This window comes from Amblyraja radiata, unplaced genomic scaffold, assembly GCF_010909765.2.
Source record: "Amblyraja radiata isolate CabotCenter1 unplaced genomic scaffold, sAmbRad1.1.pri scaffold_933_ctg1, whole genome shotgun sequence".
Classification (NCBI taxonomy): Eukaryota; Metazoa; Chordata; class Chondrichthyes; order Rajiformes; family Rajidae; genus Amblyraja; species Amblyraja radiata.
In genome coordinates, this window is record NW_022630930.1 from 20761 (window position 1) to 38877 (window position 18117).

Consider the following 18117-nt stretch of genomic DNA (forward strand, 5'->3'; position numbering starts at 1 on the left):
CCCGCTGATTGGCCTCGCCGTTGCCGGGCGGTTGCCGGGCGGTTGCCGGGGGCGGGATGCGGCCCGCTGATTGGCCTCGCCGTTGCCGGGCGGTTGCCGTGGGCGGGATGCCGGCCGCTGATTGGCGGCGCCGTTGCCGGGCGGTTGCCGGGGGAGGGATGCGGCCCGCTGATTGGCCTCGCCGTTGCCGGGCGGTTGCCGGGGGCGGGATGCCGGCCGCTGATTGGCCGCTGGGGCCGGGAGCACGGAGGCGGGAAGGAGCGGACTAACGGAGACGGCGAGGAGACGGCGAGGAGATGGCGGAGCCCGGCTACAGGGCCGTGTCGCGGCTCGACTCCCGCTCCCTGGCCGGATACAAGCACGCCGGGCACGCCATGTTGTACGCCGCCGAGCCCGGGAAACTCTTCGGTAAAATACCCCTCAGGTTCGCCGTGTTGGTGAGTGCTGGGGTCAAGGGGCAAATAACGGGGTCAGGGGGCAAATAACCAGGTTAATGAGGTAAATACTGGGGTGAAGGGGTAAATACTGGGGTCAGGGGGCAAATACTGGGGTCAGGGGGTAAATAACTGGGGTCAGGGGGCAAATGCCGGGGTCAGGGGGCAAATACTGGGGTCATGAGGTAAATAACCAGGTTAATGAGGTAAATACTGGGGTCAAGGGGCAAATACTGGGGTCAAGGGGGAAATACTGGGGTCAGGGGGCAAATACTGGGGTCAGGGGGCAAGTGCCGGGGTCAAGGGGGAAATACTGGGGTCAAGGGGCAAATGCTGGGGTCAGGGGGCAAATGCTGGGGTCAGGGGGCAAATGCTGGGGTCAGGGGGCAAATACTGGGGTCAGGGGGCAAATAACCGGGGTCAGGGGGCAAATAACCGGGGTCAGGGGGTAAATACTGGGGTCAGGGGGTAAATACCGGGGTCAGGGGGCAAATAACCGGGGTCAAGGGGTAAATAACTGGGGTCAAGGGGGAAAATAACGGGTCAGGGGGCAAATAACCGGGGTCAAGGGGTAAATAACGGGTCAGGGGGCAAATAACGGGTCAGGGGGCAAATAACCGGGGTCAAGGGGTAAATAACGGGTCAGGGGGCAAATAACTGGGGTCAGGGGGTAAATAACTGGGGTCAGGGGGCAAATAACCGGGTTAATGAGGTAAATACTGGGGTCAGGGGGCAAATAACCGGGGTCAGGGGGCAAATAACCAGGTTCATGAGGTAAATACTGGGGTCAAAGGGGCGAATACTGGGGTCAGGGGGCAAATAACGGGTCAGGGGGTAAATAACCAGGGTCAGGGGGTAAATAACCAGGTTCATGAGGTAAATACTGGGGTCAGGGGGTAAATACTGGGGTCATGAGGTAAATACTGGGGTCAAGGGGTAAATACTGGGGTCAGGGGGTAAATGCTGAGGTCAGGGGGTAAATGCTGGGGTCAGGGGGTAAATATTGGGGTCAGGGGGTAAATACTGGGGTCATGAGGTAAATACTGGGGTCAGGGGGTAAATACTGGGGTCAGGGGGTAAATACTGGGGTCAGGGGGTAAATACTGGAGTCAGGGGGTAAATACTGGGGTCAGGGGGTAAATACTGGGGTCAAGGGGTAAATACTGGGGTCAGGGGGCAAATACTGCGGTCATGAGGTAAATACTGGAGTCAGGGGGTAAATACTGGGGTCAAGTGGCAAATACTGGGGTCATGAGGTAAATACTGGAGTCAGGGGGTAAATACTGGGGTCATGAGGTAAATACTGGGGTCGGGGTAAATACTGGGGTCAGGGGTAAATACCCGGGTTCATGAGGTAAATACTGGGGTCAGGGGGTAAATACTGGGGTCAGGGGGTAAATAACCGGGTTAATGAGGTAAATACTGGGGTCAGGGGGTAAATACTGGGGTCATGAGGTAAATACTGGGGTCATGAGGTAAATACTGGGGTTAGGGGGTAAATAACCAGGGTAATGAGGTAAATACCCGGGTCATGAGGTAAATACTGGGGTCAGGGGGTAAATACTGGGGTCAAGGGGTAAATACCGAGGTCAGGGGGTAAATACTGGGGTCAGGGGTAAATACTGGGATCAAGGGGCAAATACTGGGGTCAAGGGGCAAATACTGGGGTCAAGGGGCAAATACCCGGGGTCAAGGGGGTAAATACCCGGGGTCAGGGGGTAAATACCCGGGGTCAGGGGGGTAAATACCCGGGTCAAGGGGGTAAATACCCGGGATCGGGGGGTAAATACCCGGGGTCAGGGGGTAAATACCTGGGTTCAGGGGGTAAATACCCGGGTCAGGCGGCAAATACCCGGGTCAGGGGGTAAATACTGGGGTCAATGGTTAAATTCTAGGGTCAGGGGCTTTGTGCATGTGTAAAAGTGTCCCTTGTTTGTGTGGGATAGTGTTAAGTAAGGGCCTGTCCCACTTTCACGACCTAATTCACCACCTTTTTTTACTCGTGGGGCATTTTTCATCAGGCTAGAAAAAACGCCCCGACCTACTTGATGCCATGAGTGCCTACGACTAGCGTCACGGCGTGCTACGACCTCGTGACGACCATGCTGGGAGTATGCACATCGACCCAGCACAGACCTATTTGCACTTTATACAGTTTTACAGTTCTAATTTATAAATCATGTTACTCTGGGTATCTAAATATTTAGTTGATTAAGTTATGGCATCGATGGAAGCTGCATTCCCAAATCTCGTGCAATGACAACAAAATATATTATTATTATTATTATTATTATAGGACTGTAAACTCCTATCTCACCAGGGACTAACTTCACTGCACCATTCTATTGTTTTTTTTAAATTGCTGGTTTTTTTTCATTGTTCCTCCCTCCCACGATATGTAGTATGTAAAAGAATATGTGATTCTGTTCCATTCTGTTTGTTTGGTTTTTGCACAAAGTCCGCGAGCATTGCCACTTTTCATTTCACTGCACATCTCGTATAACATATAACCATATAACAATTCCAGCACGGAAACAGGCCATCTCGACCCTTCTAGTCCGTGCCGAACACTTACTCTCACCTAGTCCCATCTACCTGCACTCAGACCATAACCCTCCATTCCTTTCCCGTCCATATACCTATCTAATTTATTTTTAAATGATAAAATCGAACCTGCCTCCACCACTTCCACTGGGAGCTCATTCCACACAGCTACCACTCTCTGAGTAAAGAAGTTCCCCCTAAACTTTTGTCCCTTAATTCTCAAATCATGTCCGAACCTCTTGTTTGAATCTTCCCTACTCTCAATGGGAAAAGCTTATCCACTCTGTCAACTCTGTCTATCCCTCTCATCATTTTAAAGACCTCTATCAAGTCCCCCCTTAACCCTCTGCGCTCCAAAGAATAAAGACCTAACTTGTTCAACCTTTCTCTGTAACTTAGGTGCTGAAACCCAGGCAACATTCCAGTAAATCTCCTCTGTACTCTCTCTATTTTGTTGACATCTTTCCTATAATTTGGTGACCAAAACTGTACACCATACTCCAGAATTGGCCTCACCAATGCCTCGTACAATTTTAACATTACACCCCATATGTGTATGTGACGAATAAACTTGACTTGACTATTATGAGTCGAGGGCAAACTCGGCAGAGGTCGTGAATTAGGTTGTGACGGTTGGACAGGCCCTTTAGTGTGCAGTGATCGCTGGCCGATGCGGACTCAATGGGCCGAAGGGCCTGTTTCCGCGCAGTATCTTAAACTAAATTAAACACAGGGGGGGGTGGGTCCCTCTGGCCCCGAGACCCAGCGATAAGATACCCCCCCTGCTCCTCCCCTCCTCAGATGCAGATGCGGTTCGATGGGAAGATCGGTTTCCCGGGCGGATTCATGGATCCACGGGATGGCACGCTGGAGGAAGGGCTGAACCGGGAGCTGTGTGAGGAGCTGGGCTGTGACAGCAAGGTGTTGCGCATCATGGAGGCCGACTATGCCAGCTCCCACGCCACCGAGGCGTTGCCCCAGAAGGTGGTGGCCCACTTCTACACCAAGAGGATCTCCCTGGAGGAACTGCGCAAGGTGGAGGCATGCTCCGTGCAGGCCAAAGACCACGGGCGGGAGGTAAGGCAGGCCGAACCGCGCTCTCATTCCCGATTCAGTGCCTCGAGGAGTGTTAGAAACACGTATGTGAGGTTATTCACTTTGCCGGCAAAAACAAGGGAAGATTATTATCTCAATGGGGTTAGGTTAGGTAAGGGGGAGTTGCAGCGAGACCTGGGCGTCCTTGTACACCGGTCACTGAAAGTTGGCGTGCAGGTACAGCAGGCAGTGAAGAAAGCTAATGGAATGTTGGCCTTCATAACAAGAGGATTTCAGTATAGGAGTAGAGAGGTTCTTCTGCAGTTGTATAGGGCTCTGGTGAGACCACATCTGGAGTATTGTGTACAGTTTTGGTCCCCTAATTTGAGGAAGGACATCCTTGTGATTGAGGCAGTGCAGCGTAGGTTCACCAGATTGATCCCTGGGATGGCGGGACTGTCATATGAGGAAAGATTGAAAAGACTAGGCTTGTATTCACTGGAGTTTAGAAGGATGAAGGGGGGGATCTTATAGAAACATATAAAATTATAAAAGGACTGGACAAGCTAGATGCAGGAAAATGTTCCCAATGTTGGGCGAGTCCAGAACCAGGGGCCACACACAGTCTTAGAATAAAGGGGAGGCCATTTAAGACTGAGGTGAGAAAAAACCTTTTCACCCAGAGAGTTGTGAATTTGTGGAATTCCCTGCCACAGAGGGCAGTGGAGGCCAAGTCACTGGATGGATTTAAGAGAGAGTTAGATAGAGCTCTAGGGGCTAGTGGAGTCAAGGGATATGGGGAGAAGGCAGGCACGGGTTATTGATTGGGGACGATCAGCCATGATCACAATGAATGGCGGTGCTGGCTCGAAGGGCCGAAAGACCTCCTCCTGCACCTATTTTGTATGTTTCTACAGAGATGGGGTCCAGAAGAGTGTTATGGAGTGGGGATATGTTCAATATCAAGAGGTATTTGAACATTGTGAAGCTTGGGGGCACAAGGTGAGGGAATGATCTAGTATCCAGAATCTCAGGCTTTGGAAGACCACTAGAGTTGAACGAATGAAACGTCAGAACCAAGCTGGGTCGGCATTAATCTGGAGTTTACAAATACGGGAAGTTCCGTAATCTGAGACTCGCTATCCGCAACTTTCCACACAGGAATTGGGAAATGGCCAGGGACTCTGTGAGGGGATAAAAGGCTGGAGTAACTCAGCGGGTCAGGCAGCATCTGTGGAGAACATGGATAGGTGACGTTTCACAGAGTGCTGGAGTAACTCAGCGGGTCAGGCAGCATCTGTGGAGAACATGGATAGGTGACGTTTCACAGAGTGCTGGAGTAACTCAGCGGGTCAGGCAGCATCTGTGGAGAACATGGATAGGTGACGTTTCACAGAGTGCTGGAGTAACTCAGCGGGTCAGGCAGCATCTGTGGAGAACATGGATAGGTGACGTTTCACAGAGTGCTGGAGTAACTCTGGGTCAGGCAGCATCTGTGGAGAACATGGATAGGTGGCGTTTCACAGAGTGCTGGAGTAACTCAGCGGGTCAGGCAGCATCTGTGGAGAACATGGATAGGTGACGTTTCACACAGAGTGCTGGAGTAACTCAGTGGGTCAGGCAGCATCTGTGGAGAACATGGATAGGTGACGTTTCACAGAGTGCTGGAGTAACTCAGCGGGTCAGGCAGCATCTGTGTGGAGAACGTGGATAGGTGACGTTTCACACAGAGTGCTGGAGTAACTCAGCGGGTCAGGCAGCATCTGTGGAGAACATGGATAGGTGACGTTTCACACAGAGTGCTGGAGTAACTCAGCGGGTCAGGCAGCATCTGTGGAGAACATGGATAGGTGACGTTTCACAGAGTGCTGGAGTAACTCAGCGGGTCAGGCAGCATCTGTGGAGAACATGGATAGGTGACGTTTCACACAGAGTGCTGGAGTAACTCAGCGGGTCAGGCAGCATCTGTGGAGAACATGGATAGGTGACGTTTCACAGAGTGCTGGAGTAACTCAGCGGGTCAGGCAGCATCTGTGGAGAACATGGATAGGTGACGTTTCACACAGAGTGCTGGAGTAACTCAGTGGGTCAGGCAGCATCTGTGGAGAACATGGATAGGTGACGTTTCACAGAGTGCTGGAGTAACTCAGCGGGTCAGGCAGCATCTGTGTGGAGAACGTGGATAGGTGACGTTTCACACAGAGTGCTGGAGTAACTCAGCGGGTCAGGCAGCATCTGTGGAGAACATGGATAGGTGACGTTTTGAGTCGGGACTCTTACTCGGACTGAAGATTGAAGGGTGGCATGGTGGCACAGCAGTAGAGTTGCTGCCTAACAGCACCCGAGACCCGGATTTGATCCGGACTATGGGTTCTGTCTGTATGGAGTTTGCACGTTCTTCCCGTGACCGTGTGGGGTTTCCTCCAGGTGCTCCGGTTTCCTCCCACACTCTAAAGACGTGCGGGTTTGTAAGTTAAAGATTACAATTTGACCTTAGTGTGTTGGATAGTGCTAGTGTGCGAGGTGATCACTGCTCAGCGCAGACTCGGTGGGTCATAGACCCTGTTTCCACGCTGCATCTCTAAACTAAACCCCAAGTGTCACCTGTCCACATTCTCCTGGGATGCTGCCTTACCTGCCGAGTTACTCCAGCACTTTGTGTCTTTTTCTGTAGACCAGCAACTTGGTCTTGAAGGTCCTACCCTGCACTCTGTAAACGGCAAAGTGTTGGGCTCTGATGTGTACGAAGGGAATGCAGATGTTGGTTATCCATTTTGGTGGCAAAAACAGGAAAGCAGACTATTATCTAAATGGTGGCCGACTAGGAAAAGGGGAGATGCAGCGAGACCTGGGTGTCATGGTACACCAGTCATTGAAAGTAGGCATGCAGGTGCAGCAGGCAGTGAAGAAAGCCAATGGTATGTTAGCTTTCATAGCAAAAGGATTTGAGTATAGGAGCAGGGAGGTTCTACTGCAGTTGTACAGGGTCTTGGTGAGACCACACCTGGAGTATTGCGTACAGTTTTGGTCTCCTAATCTGAGGAAGGACATTATTGCCATAGAGGATTTGAGTCTAGGAGCAGGGAGGTTCTACTGCAGTTGTACAGGGTCTTGGTGAGACCACACCTGGAGTATTGCGTACAGTTTTGGTCTCCTAATCTGAGGAAGGACATTATTGCCATAGAGGGAGTGCAGAGAAGGTTCACCAGACTGATTCCTGGGATGTCAGGACTGTCTTATGAAGAAAGACTGGATAGACTTGGTTTATACTCTCTAGAATTTAGGAGATTGAGAGGGGATCTTATAGAAACTTACAAAATTCTTAAGGGGTTGGACAGGCTAGATGCAGGAAGATTGCTCCCGATGTTGGGGAAGTCCAGGACAAGGGGTCACAGCTTAAGGATAAGGGGGAAATCCTTTAAAACCGAGATGAGAAGAACTTTTTTCACACAGAGAGTGGTGAATCTCTGGAACTCTCTGCCACAGAGGGTAGTCGAGGCCAGTTCATTGGCTATATTTAAGAGGGAGTTAGATGTGGCCCTTGTGGCTAAGGGGATCAGAGGGTATGGAGAGAAGGCAGGTACGGGATACTGAGTTGGATGATCAGCCATGATCATATTGAATGGCGGTGCAGGCTCGAAGGGCCGAATGGCCTACTCCTGCACCTAATTTCTATGTTTCTATGTTTCTACACTGAAGGTAGACACAAAATGCTGGTGTAACTCAGTGGGTCAGACAGCATCTCTGGAGAGAAGGAATGGGTGACGTTTCAGTTCAAGACATGAACACATGGGTTAACATATAATGCGTTTGATGCCACTGGGCCTGTACTCGCTGGAGTTTAGCATAATGAGGGGGGACCTCATTGAAACTTCACTGAACAGTGAAAGGCCTGGATAGAGTGGATGTGGAGAGGATGTTTCCACTAGTGGGAGAGTCTAGGACCAGAGGGCACAGCCTCAGGATTAAAGGACGTTCCTTTAGGAAGGAGATGAGGAGGAATTTCTTTAGCCAGAGGGTGGTGAATCTGTGGAATTCCTTTTCAGAGACGGCTGTGGAGGACACATCAGTGGATATTTTTATGGCATAGTCAGATAGATTAGTACGGGTGTCAGGTTATGGGGAGAAGGCAGGAGAATGGGGTTAGGAGGGAGAGATAGATCAGCCATGGTTGAATGGTGGAGTAGACTTGATGGGCCGAATGGCCTAATTCTGCTCCAATCACTTATATGACCATATGAAAATGCTGGAGTAACTCAGCAGGACAGGCAGCATCACTGGAGGGAAGGAATGGGTAAGGTTTCGGGTCGAGACCCTTCTTCAGATTGTCTTTGACAGGATGCTGTGGATTTGAGTATAAGAGCAGGGAGGTTCTACTGCAGTTGTACAGGGTCTTGGTGAGACCACACCTGGAGTATTGCGTACAGTTTTGGTCTCCTAATCTGAGGAAAGACATTCTTGCCATAGAGGGAGTACAGAGAAGGTTCACCAGACTGATTCCTGGGATGGCAGGACTTTCATATGAAGAAAGACTGGATAGACTCGGCTTGTACTCGCTGGAATTTAGAAGATTGAGGGGGGGATCTTATAGAAACTTACAAAATTCTTAAGGGGGTTGGACAGGCTAGATGCAGGAAGATTGTTCCCGATGTTGGGGAAGTCCAGAACAAGGGGTCACACAGTTTAAGGATAAGGGGGAAATCTTTTAGGACCGAGATGAGAAAATCATTTTTCACACAGAGAGAGTGGTGAATCTGTGGAATTCTCTGCCACAGAAGGTAGTTGAGGCCACACAGTTCATTGGCTATATTTAAGAGGGAGTTAGATGTGGCCCTTGTGGCTGAAGGGATCAGGGGGTATGGAGAGAAGGCAGGTACAGGATACTGAGTTGGATGATCAGCCATGATCATATTGAATGGCGAATGGTGCAGGCTCGAAGGGCCGAATGGCCTCTACTCCTGCACCTATTTTCTATGTTTCTATGTTGCTGGGGTGAGTGGAGATGTGTTGATGGGTGAATCACACTGCAGTCGTCTTTCTATATCACATGCTTCACACTGCAGCACCAAGCGCTGAGTCACAGTGGGCTCTCGGTGGGGGAGGAATATTTCGAGATGGGTGCAGATAAAGCACATTGTATCTGTGAATCTCACAACCCACCAGCGATGCTTCGAGCAGCATCTCTCTGAGGCGAGTGTTGGATTCATTTCTGCGTGGGCAGGCGACCATTCAGAGAGGCACAGCGAGGAAACGGGCCCTTCGGCCCAACTTGTCCATGCTGCCCCATTAAGCTAGTCAAGATGTGTACTGTCTAGAGTTGCTGCCATACATCGCCACAGACCCAGGTTCGATCCTGACTGCGGGTACTGTCTATACGGAGTCTCTCTGAGCCCTGGTATCCTCCCCCGCTCCAAATACGTAACCTTTCCCCTCTCTCCTTCAACCTATGTTCTCTGGTTCTTGATTTCCCTACTCATAAGTTATTGGAGCATAGAGCTTACAATATTCTGTCGTGCTGCAGCAAGCAAGAATTTCATTGTCCTATCTGGGACACATGACATAGAAACATAGACAATAGGTGCAGGAGTAGAGGCCATTCGGCCCTTCGAGCCAGCACCGCCATTCGATATGATCATGGCTGATCATCCAACTCAGTATCCCGTACCTGCCTTCTCCCCATACCCCCTGATCCCTTTAGCCACAAGGGCCACATCTAACTCCCTCTTAAATATAGCCAATGAACTGTGGCCTCAACTACCTTCTGTGGCAGAGAATTCCACAGATTCACCACTCTCTGTGTAAAAAATGATTTTCTCATCTCGGTCCTAAAAGACTTCCCTCTTATCCTTAAACTGTGACCCCTAGTTCTGGACTTCCCCAACATCGGGAACAATCTTCCTGCATCTAGCCTGTCCAACCCCTTAAGAATTTTGTAAGTTTCTATAAGATCCCCCCTCAATCTTCTGAATTCCAGCGAGTACAAGCCGAGTCTATCCAGTCTTTCTTCATATCTATGGAGCATCAGCATCTATGGAGCCCGAGACGTTGCCTATTTCCTTCGCTCCATAGATGCTGCTGCACCCGCTGAGTTTCTCCAGCACTTTTGTCAGCCTCCTATTTTCTATGGTTCTTTGTGACATGCAAACTCCACGCGGTCAGCGCCGGTGCCTCTGCAGCCCTCACCCCGCTCTACCTTTGCTGCGTGTGCCCACAGGTCCTGGGTGTGATCCGCGTCCCCCTCTACACCCTGCGGGACGGCTTCGGGGGGCTGCCAGCCTTCCTCACCAACACCTTCATCGGCAACGCCAGGGAGCAGCTGGTGGAGGCCCTGCGGAAGCTGCGGCTGCTGAACGAGGCCGAGCTGCGGGCGGCCGTCACGGCCAGTCGGGTGGGCTAGGAGCGGGGGGGGGGGGGGGGGGTGTTCTATCCCGAGCCAGGAGCTTCCCCTGCCCGCAAGGCCAAGGCACAGCACTGCATGTCCCAACAAAACAGTGTTTGTAACCCCACTCGGTCTCCTGCTGTCTATGTGTGTGTCTGTCGTACGCATGCCACACCGTCTGGGGGCTGGTGGGTGAGGGGGAGTGGTATTCGAGCCTGGATCTTGCCTCTCTTCGCCCCCCCTCCCCCTCAGTGTCTGGGTGGAGTGGAGGGTTGTTTGAACATTGGCGGGAGTGGGCAATCCCTGTATTTTGGGTTTGTGCTCCTCCTCTCCTCCCCCCCTCGTCAGTGTTGTTCTGGTGGTGTTAGGCCAGGGGAGAGGGGGGGGGGGGGGTCCGTGTTCCAGAGTCGTCGGGGTTCGTCACCTGAGTCCGGGCACTTTCCTGCCAGTTGTCCGGCCCGCTGCTGCTGCTCTCCCTGGTCAGTCGCGGCCTGGCGATCGGGCATCGGTCACTCAGCCTGTGAGCGGACCCTGTCTTATGAAGGGCGGGATGGTGCGGTGTGTGGGGGGGGGCCTCTCGCCCTCGCACATGCCTGGCGTAAAGGGCGATCGCCGTGCATGCTAGCCGCCGGCGGGAGTGCCAGCCCTCAATCTGTCGTCCCCGTGCCTCTGTGTAAAGCATGTGGGTCGGAAATAAAGATACAACCTCACCACGTCTCGTCACGACTCTTACTGCCCACACGGGGATGAAGGGAATCAAAGTCACATTAGCAGATTTGCAGATGACACAAAGCTGGGTGGCAGTGTGAAATGTGAGGAGGATGCTATGAGGATGCAGGGTGACTTGGACAAGTTGGGGGAGTGGGCAGATGCATGGCAGATGCAGTTTAATGTGGATAAATGTGAGGTTGCCCACTTTGGTGGCAAAAACAGGGAGGCAGATTACTATCTAAATGGCGTCAAGTTGGGAAAAGGGGAAGTACAACGGGATCTGGGGGTCCTTGTTCATCAGTCTATGAAAGTACGCATGCAGGTACAGCAGGCAGTGACGAAAGTGAATGGCATGTTGGCCTTTATAACAAGAGGAGTTGAGTATAGGAGCAAAGAGGTCTTTCTGCAGTTGTACAGGGCCCTGGTGAGACCACACCTGGAATATTGTGTGCAGTTTTGGCCTGTTGGCCTTCATAACAAGAGGAGTTGAGTATAGGAGCAAAGAGGTCCTTCTGCAGTTGTACAGGGCCCTGGTGAGACCACACCTGGAGTATTGTGTGCAGTTTTGGTCCCCTAATTTGAGGAAGGACATTCTTGCTATTGAGGGAGCCCAGCGTAGGTTCACCAGGTTAATTCCCGGGATGGCGGGACTGTCATATGCTGAGAGAATGAAGCAGCTGGGCTTGTATACACTCTGGAGTTTAGAAGAATGAGAGGGGATCTTATTGAAACATATAAGATGGTTAGGGTTTGGACACGCTAGAGGCAGGAAACATGTTCCCGATGTTGGGGGAGTCCAGAACCAGGGGCCACACACACAGTTTAAGAATATGGGGTCGGCCATTTAGAACGGAGACGAGGAAACACTTTTTCTCACAGAGAGTGGTGAGTCTGTGGAATTCTCTGCCTCGGTGGAGGCCGGTTCTCTGGATGCTTTCAAGAGAGAGCTAGATAGAGGCTCTTAAAGATAGCGGAGTCAGGGGATATGGGGAGAAGGCAGGAACGGGGTACTGATTGGGGATGATCAGCCGTGATCACATTGAACGGCGGTGCTATAACTATGAGAAGACCAAGAAAGTTGAGAGTGCCCTCAATGTCTATAGGTGAACCGTAGAAAGCGTCCTTGTGAGGGTGCTTCACGGCTTGGTTTGGGAACAGCTCTGCCCAAGACCACAAGGAATGAAAGAGAGTTGTAGATGGTGCTTTACATAGACCAGACTCCCCACCATCGACTCCATCTACACTTCACTCTGCCTCGGAAGAGCAGCCAACATAATCAAAGACAGACAGACACAAGGTGCTGCAGAGATGCAGCAGGTGATGCAGCACCTGTGGAGAACATGGACCGGCGATATTTCAGGTCAGAATCCTTCCTTTGCCTTTTCTTAGTGTGAATGGGTGATCGATGGGCAAAGGACCTGTTTCCTTGCTGTGTCTGAAGAAGGGTCTCGACCGACCGAAAGCATCCATCGATGCTGCCTGTCCCGCTGAGTTACTCCAGCATTTTGTGTCTGCCTTCGGTGTAAACCGACTTCTGCAGTTCCTTCCGAAATTAAAAGATGACCCAAAATGTCACCTATCTCCAGAGATGCTGCCTGACACCGTCCTTTAATTCTGCGGCTGTGACCTCTAGTCCTAGACTCTCCCAATCTTCTTCTTTTGTCTTTGAAGCTGGTTGGTTATATGACAGTTTCCCATTCCTTTACACAGTCCTCTGCGTTTTTATTGAACACTGCAAGATCCTTTGGGCTGCACTGGTTGGGTAAAACATAGAAACATAGAAATTAGGTGCAGGAGTAGAGGCCATTCGGCCCTTCGAGCCTGCACCGCCATTCAATATGATCATGGCTGATCATCCAACTCAGTATCCCATCCCTGCCTTCTCTCCATACCCTCTGATCCCCTTAGCCACAAGGGCCACATCTAACTCCCTCTTAAATATAGCCAATGAACTGGCCTCGACTACCCTCTGTGGCAGAGAGTTCCAGAGATTCACCACTCTGTGTGAAAAAAGTTCTTCTCATCTCGGTTTTAAAGGATTTCCCCCTTATCCTTAAGCTGTGACCCCTTGTCCTGGACTTCCCCAACATCGGGAGCAATCTTCCTGCATCTAGCCTGTCCAACCCCTTAAGAATTTTGTAAGTTTCTATAAGATTCCCTCTCAATCTCCTAAATTCTAGAGAGTATAAACCAAGTCTATCCAGTCTTTCTTCATAAGACAGTCCTGACATCCCAGGAATCAGTCTGGTGAACCTTCTCTGCACTCCCTCTATGGCAAGAATGTCTTTCCTCAGATTAGGAGACCAAAACTGTACGCAATACTCCAGGTGTGGTCTCACCAAGACCCTGTACAACTGCAGTAGAACCTCCCTGCTCCTATACTCAAATCCTTTTGCTATGAAAGCTAACATACCATTGGCTTTCTTCACTGCCTGCTGCACCTGCATGCCCACTTTCAATGACTGGCGTTCCATGACACCCAGGTCTCGCTGCATCTCCCCTTTTCCTAGTCGGCCACCATTTAGATAATAGTCTGCTTTCCTGTTTTTGCCACCAAAATGGATAACCTCAAATTTATCCACATTATACTGCATCTGCCAAACATTTGCCCACTCACCCAGCCTATCCAAGTCACCTTGCAGTCTCCTAGCATCCTCCTCACAGCTAACACTGCCCCCCAGCTTAGTGTCATCCGCAAACTTGGAGATATTGCCTTCAATTCCCTCATCCAGATCATTAATATGTAGTAGGGGGTAGTAGGGGGCAGACAAGGCAGTGCTGCATTGTATGGTCCTCTTCTCCACATTCACAGGTGGTTTGGCCAGTTTCATAGCCCCATCTGGCCATGGCAGCTTTTGATCGCCCTGTTCCTGTTCTCAGGTGGTTGAGTGTCTTCCACTGGACCCATGGTGCTTCTGAGCCCGGAGGGAGGGCTTCAGTAGGAGGGATACCCATGTCAGTAGGAGGGGGGTCGTCCTCAATCCTTTTTATCCATAGTTGGAGTCTGGTTTCTTCCCGTGATGCTATTAGGGGCTGGACATGGCTGAGAAAGCTTCTCCTGGACTTCAGCCGTTGGGCCGGGGGTACACGTCCATAGAGGAGGTGGCGTTCATCACTGGTGGTCTCCCATTAGAAACATAGAAAATAGGTGCAGGAGTAGGCCATTCGGCCCTTCGAGCCTGCACCATTCGCCATTCAATATGATCATGGCTGATCATCCAACTCAGTATCCTGTACCTGCCTTCTCTCCATACCCCCTGATCCCTTTAGCCACAAGGGCCACATCTAACTCCCTCTTAAATATAGCCAATGAACTGTGTGGCCTCAACTACCTTCTGTGGCAAAGAATTCCACAGATTCACCACTCTCTGTGTGTAAAAAATGATTTTCTCATCTCGGTCCTAAAAGACTTCCCTCTTATCCTTAAACTGTGTGGCCCCTTGTCCTGGACTTCCCCAACATCGGGAATAATCTTCCTGCATCTAGCCTGTCCAACCCCTTAAGAATTTTGTACGTTTCTATAAGATCCCCCCTCAACCTTCTAAATTCTAGCGAGTACAAGCCGAGATTAGTGGAAACATCCTCCCCACATCCACTCTATCCAGGCCTTTCACTATTCGGTCACGTTTCAATGAGGTCCCCCCCTCATTCTTCTAAACCTCAGCGAGTACAGGCCCAGTGCCGACAAACGCTCATCGTACGTTAACCCACTCATTCCTGGGATCGTTCTTGTAACCCTCCTCTGGACCCTCTCTAGAGCCAACACATCCTTCCTCAGATACGGGGCCCAGAATTGCTCACATTACTCCAAATGCAGCCTAACCAGCGCCTTAAAGAGCCTCGGCATCTCATCTCGACCGAGGTACTGCCTCATAGCTCCAGCCACCTCTTTCCATCCTGATGTTCTGTGCTGCCCGCGTGGAGTTTGCACGTTCTCTTTGTGACCTTGGGAGCGGGGCGAGTGTGGCAGAGGTGATAGCAAGTAACAGGCGCAACAACCAACAAGGAAGTGAAACCTGGCCCTGACATCTCTTTGCAGAGCATGAGTCTCCGGGTGGCACAGTGGCACAGCGCTAGAGTTGCTGCCTCACAGCGTCAGAGACCCGGATTCATCCTGACTACGGGTGCTGTCTGTGCGGAGTTATCCTGGGAGGGGGTTACAGAGGCGAGGAGAGTTGTAGGAGCCAGGGGGGAGGTGACAGTTGTACAGGGCTCTAGTAAGACCACATCCTGAGTATTGCGTACAGTTTTGGCCTGTTGGCCTTCATAACAAGAGGATTTCAGTATAGGAATAAAGAGGTCCTTCTGCAGTTGTACAGGGCCCTAGTGAGACCACATATGGAGTATTGTGTACAGTTTTGGTCTCCTAATTTAAGGAAGGACATCCTTGTGATCGAGGCAGTGCAGCGTAGGTTCACCAGATTGATCCCTGGGATGGTGGGACTGTCATATGAGGACAGATTGAAGAGACTAGGCTTGTATTCACTGGAGTTTAGAAGGATGAGGGGGGGATCTTATAGAAACATATAAAATTATAAAAGGACTGGACAAGCTAGATGCAGGAAAAATGTTCCCAATGTTGGGCGAGTCCAGAACCAGGGGCCACACACAGTCTTAGAATAAAGGGGAGGCCATTTAAGACTGAGGTGAGAAAAAACTTTTTCACCCAGAGAGTTGTGTGAATTTGTGGAATTCCCTGCCACAGAGGGCAGTGGAGGCCAAGTCACTGGATGGATTTAAGAGAGAGTTAGATAGAGCTCTAGGGGCTAGTGGAGTCAAGAGATATGGGGAGAAGGCAGGCACGGGTTATTGATTGGGGACGATCAGCCATGATCACAATGAATGGCGGTGCTGGCTCGAAGGGCCGAATGGCCTCCTCCTGCACCTATTGTCTATGTTTCAAGGTGTAAATAGAGAGGTGGCATTGAGGAAACAGATGGGGAGCAATGATTGCAACTTTTAAGAACATTTAGGTACATGGATAGGATAGGTTGGGAGGGATATGGGCCAAACACAGGCAGGAGGGACTAGTGTAGATGGGGCATGTTGGTCGTTGTGGGCAAGTTGGGCTGAAGGGCCTGTTTCCACACTGTATCATTCTATGACTAGTGTAGATGGGGCTAGTGTGGGCAAGTTGGGCTGAAGGAAGGGCCTGTTTCCACACTGTATCACTCTGTGACTAGTGTAGATGGGGCATGTTGGGCGGTGTGGGCAAGTTGGGCTGAAGGGGGGGGGGGGGGGGGCTGGGGAGAGATACGCATCGGTGGCAGCGGATGTTGTTCTGACTGAAACAGCACGGCACTCACAGCTTTTATCTCCTGCTCCTCATTTCAACCCTTCACCCCCCCCTCACTCAGTTAAAATGACAGACACTTCCACAAACGGTTCCAGCCGCTGAAATACTGCAGCAGCTCACTGCAGTTCTGACCCCAGGATGGATGGGGCCCGCGCCACAAACCCGCACACGGTCTCAGCTCTGCCACCCTTCCCTCACCACTGAACGGAACATGCCTTTCAAAATTTTAGAAACATAGAAAATAGGTGCAGGAGTAGAGGCCATTCGGCCCTTCGAGCCTGCACCATTCGCCATTCAATATGATCATGGCTGATCATCCAACTCAGTATCCCATCCCTGCCTTCTCTCCATACCCCCTGATCCCTTTAGCCACAAGGGCCACATCTAACTCCCTCTTGAATATAGCCAATGAACTGTGTGGCCTCAACTACCTTCTGTGGCAGAGAATTCCAGAGATTCACCAATGCAGTTCCTTCTTGACCAAGAACCTCTCTATCTCTGCCTTAATAGCCTAATCTAAGGAAAGACATTCTTGCCATAGAGGGAGTACAGAGAAGGTTCAAATGTTTTCCTCATCTCGGTCCTAAAGGATTTCCCCCCTTATCCTTAAACTGTGTGTGGCCCCTTGTTCTGGACTTCCCCAACATCGGGAACAATCTTCCTGCATCTAGCCTGTCCAACCCCTTAAGAATGTTGTAAGTTTCTATAAGATCCCCCCTCAATCTTCTAAATTCCAGCGAGTACAAGCCGAGTCTATCCAGTCTTTCTTCATATGAAAGTCCTGCCATCCCAGGAATCAGTCTGGTGAACCTTCGATCAGGTCTCCCCTTCAACCTCTGGCGTTCCAAAGAAAACAATGCCCGTCAGCCCAACCTGTCCAGAGAGCTATTAACCTCTAATCCACGCAGCTTCCCTGATGTAAAACGTCTGCCCCCTCTTCAAAGCCTCCGGATTCTTCCTGTGATGGGGGGGAACACAACCGCACGCAATTCTCCAAATGCAGCCTAACCAAAGTCCTCTGTAGATGCCGAGGATAAGACACAAAATATCGGAGTAACTCAGCGGTAATTCAAGATTCAAGAGAGTTTATTGTCCTGTGTCCCTGATAGGACAATGAAATTCTTGCTTTGCTTCAGCACAACAGAACATAGTAGGCATTGACTACAGAACAGATCAGTGTGGCCATATACCATCATATAAATATATACACACATCGATAAATAAGCAGGTAAAGTGCAAATAACAGATAATGGGCTATTAATGTTCAGAGTTTTGTCCGAGCCAGATTTAATAGCCTGATGGCTGTGGGGAAGTAGCTATTCCTGAACCTGGTTGTTACAGTCTTCAGGCTCCTGTACCTTCTACCTGAGGGTAGTGGGGAGATAATAATAATAATAATGGATGGGATTTATATAGCGCCTTTCTAATACTCAAGGCGCTTTACATCGCATTATTCATTCACTCCTCAGTCACACTCGGTGGTGGTAAGCTACTTCTGTAGCCACAGCCGCCCTGGGGCAGACTGACGGAAGCGTGGCTGCCAATCCGCGCCTACGGCCCCTCCGACCACCACCAATCACTCACACACATTCACACACAGGCAAAGGTGGGTGAAGTGTCTTGCCCAAGGACACAACGACAGTATGCACTCCAAGCGGGATTCGAACCGGCTACCTTCCGGTTGCCAGCCGAACACTTAGCCCATTGTGCCATCTGCC

The 18117-nt window shown here is 50.7% G+C and overlaps 1 protein-coding gene across 1 annotated transcript; it reads left to right on the forward strand.

Moving 5' to 3' along the window:
- Positions 1-35: 35 nt before the first annotated feature.
- Positions 36-10587, forward strand: LOC116970480 (U8 snoRNA-decapping enzyme-like). Its single transcript, XM_033017128.1, has 3 exons — positions 36-437; positions 3780-4055; positions 10228-10587. The coding sequence occupies exons 1-3, from the start codon at positions 297-299 to the stop codon at positions 10408-10410; spliced, it is 600 nt and encodes a 199-aa protein (XP_032873019.1). The 5' UTR covers positions 36-296; the 3' UTR covers positions 10411-10587.
- Positions 10588-18117: the final 7530 nt, after the last annotated feature.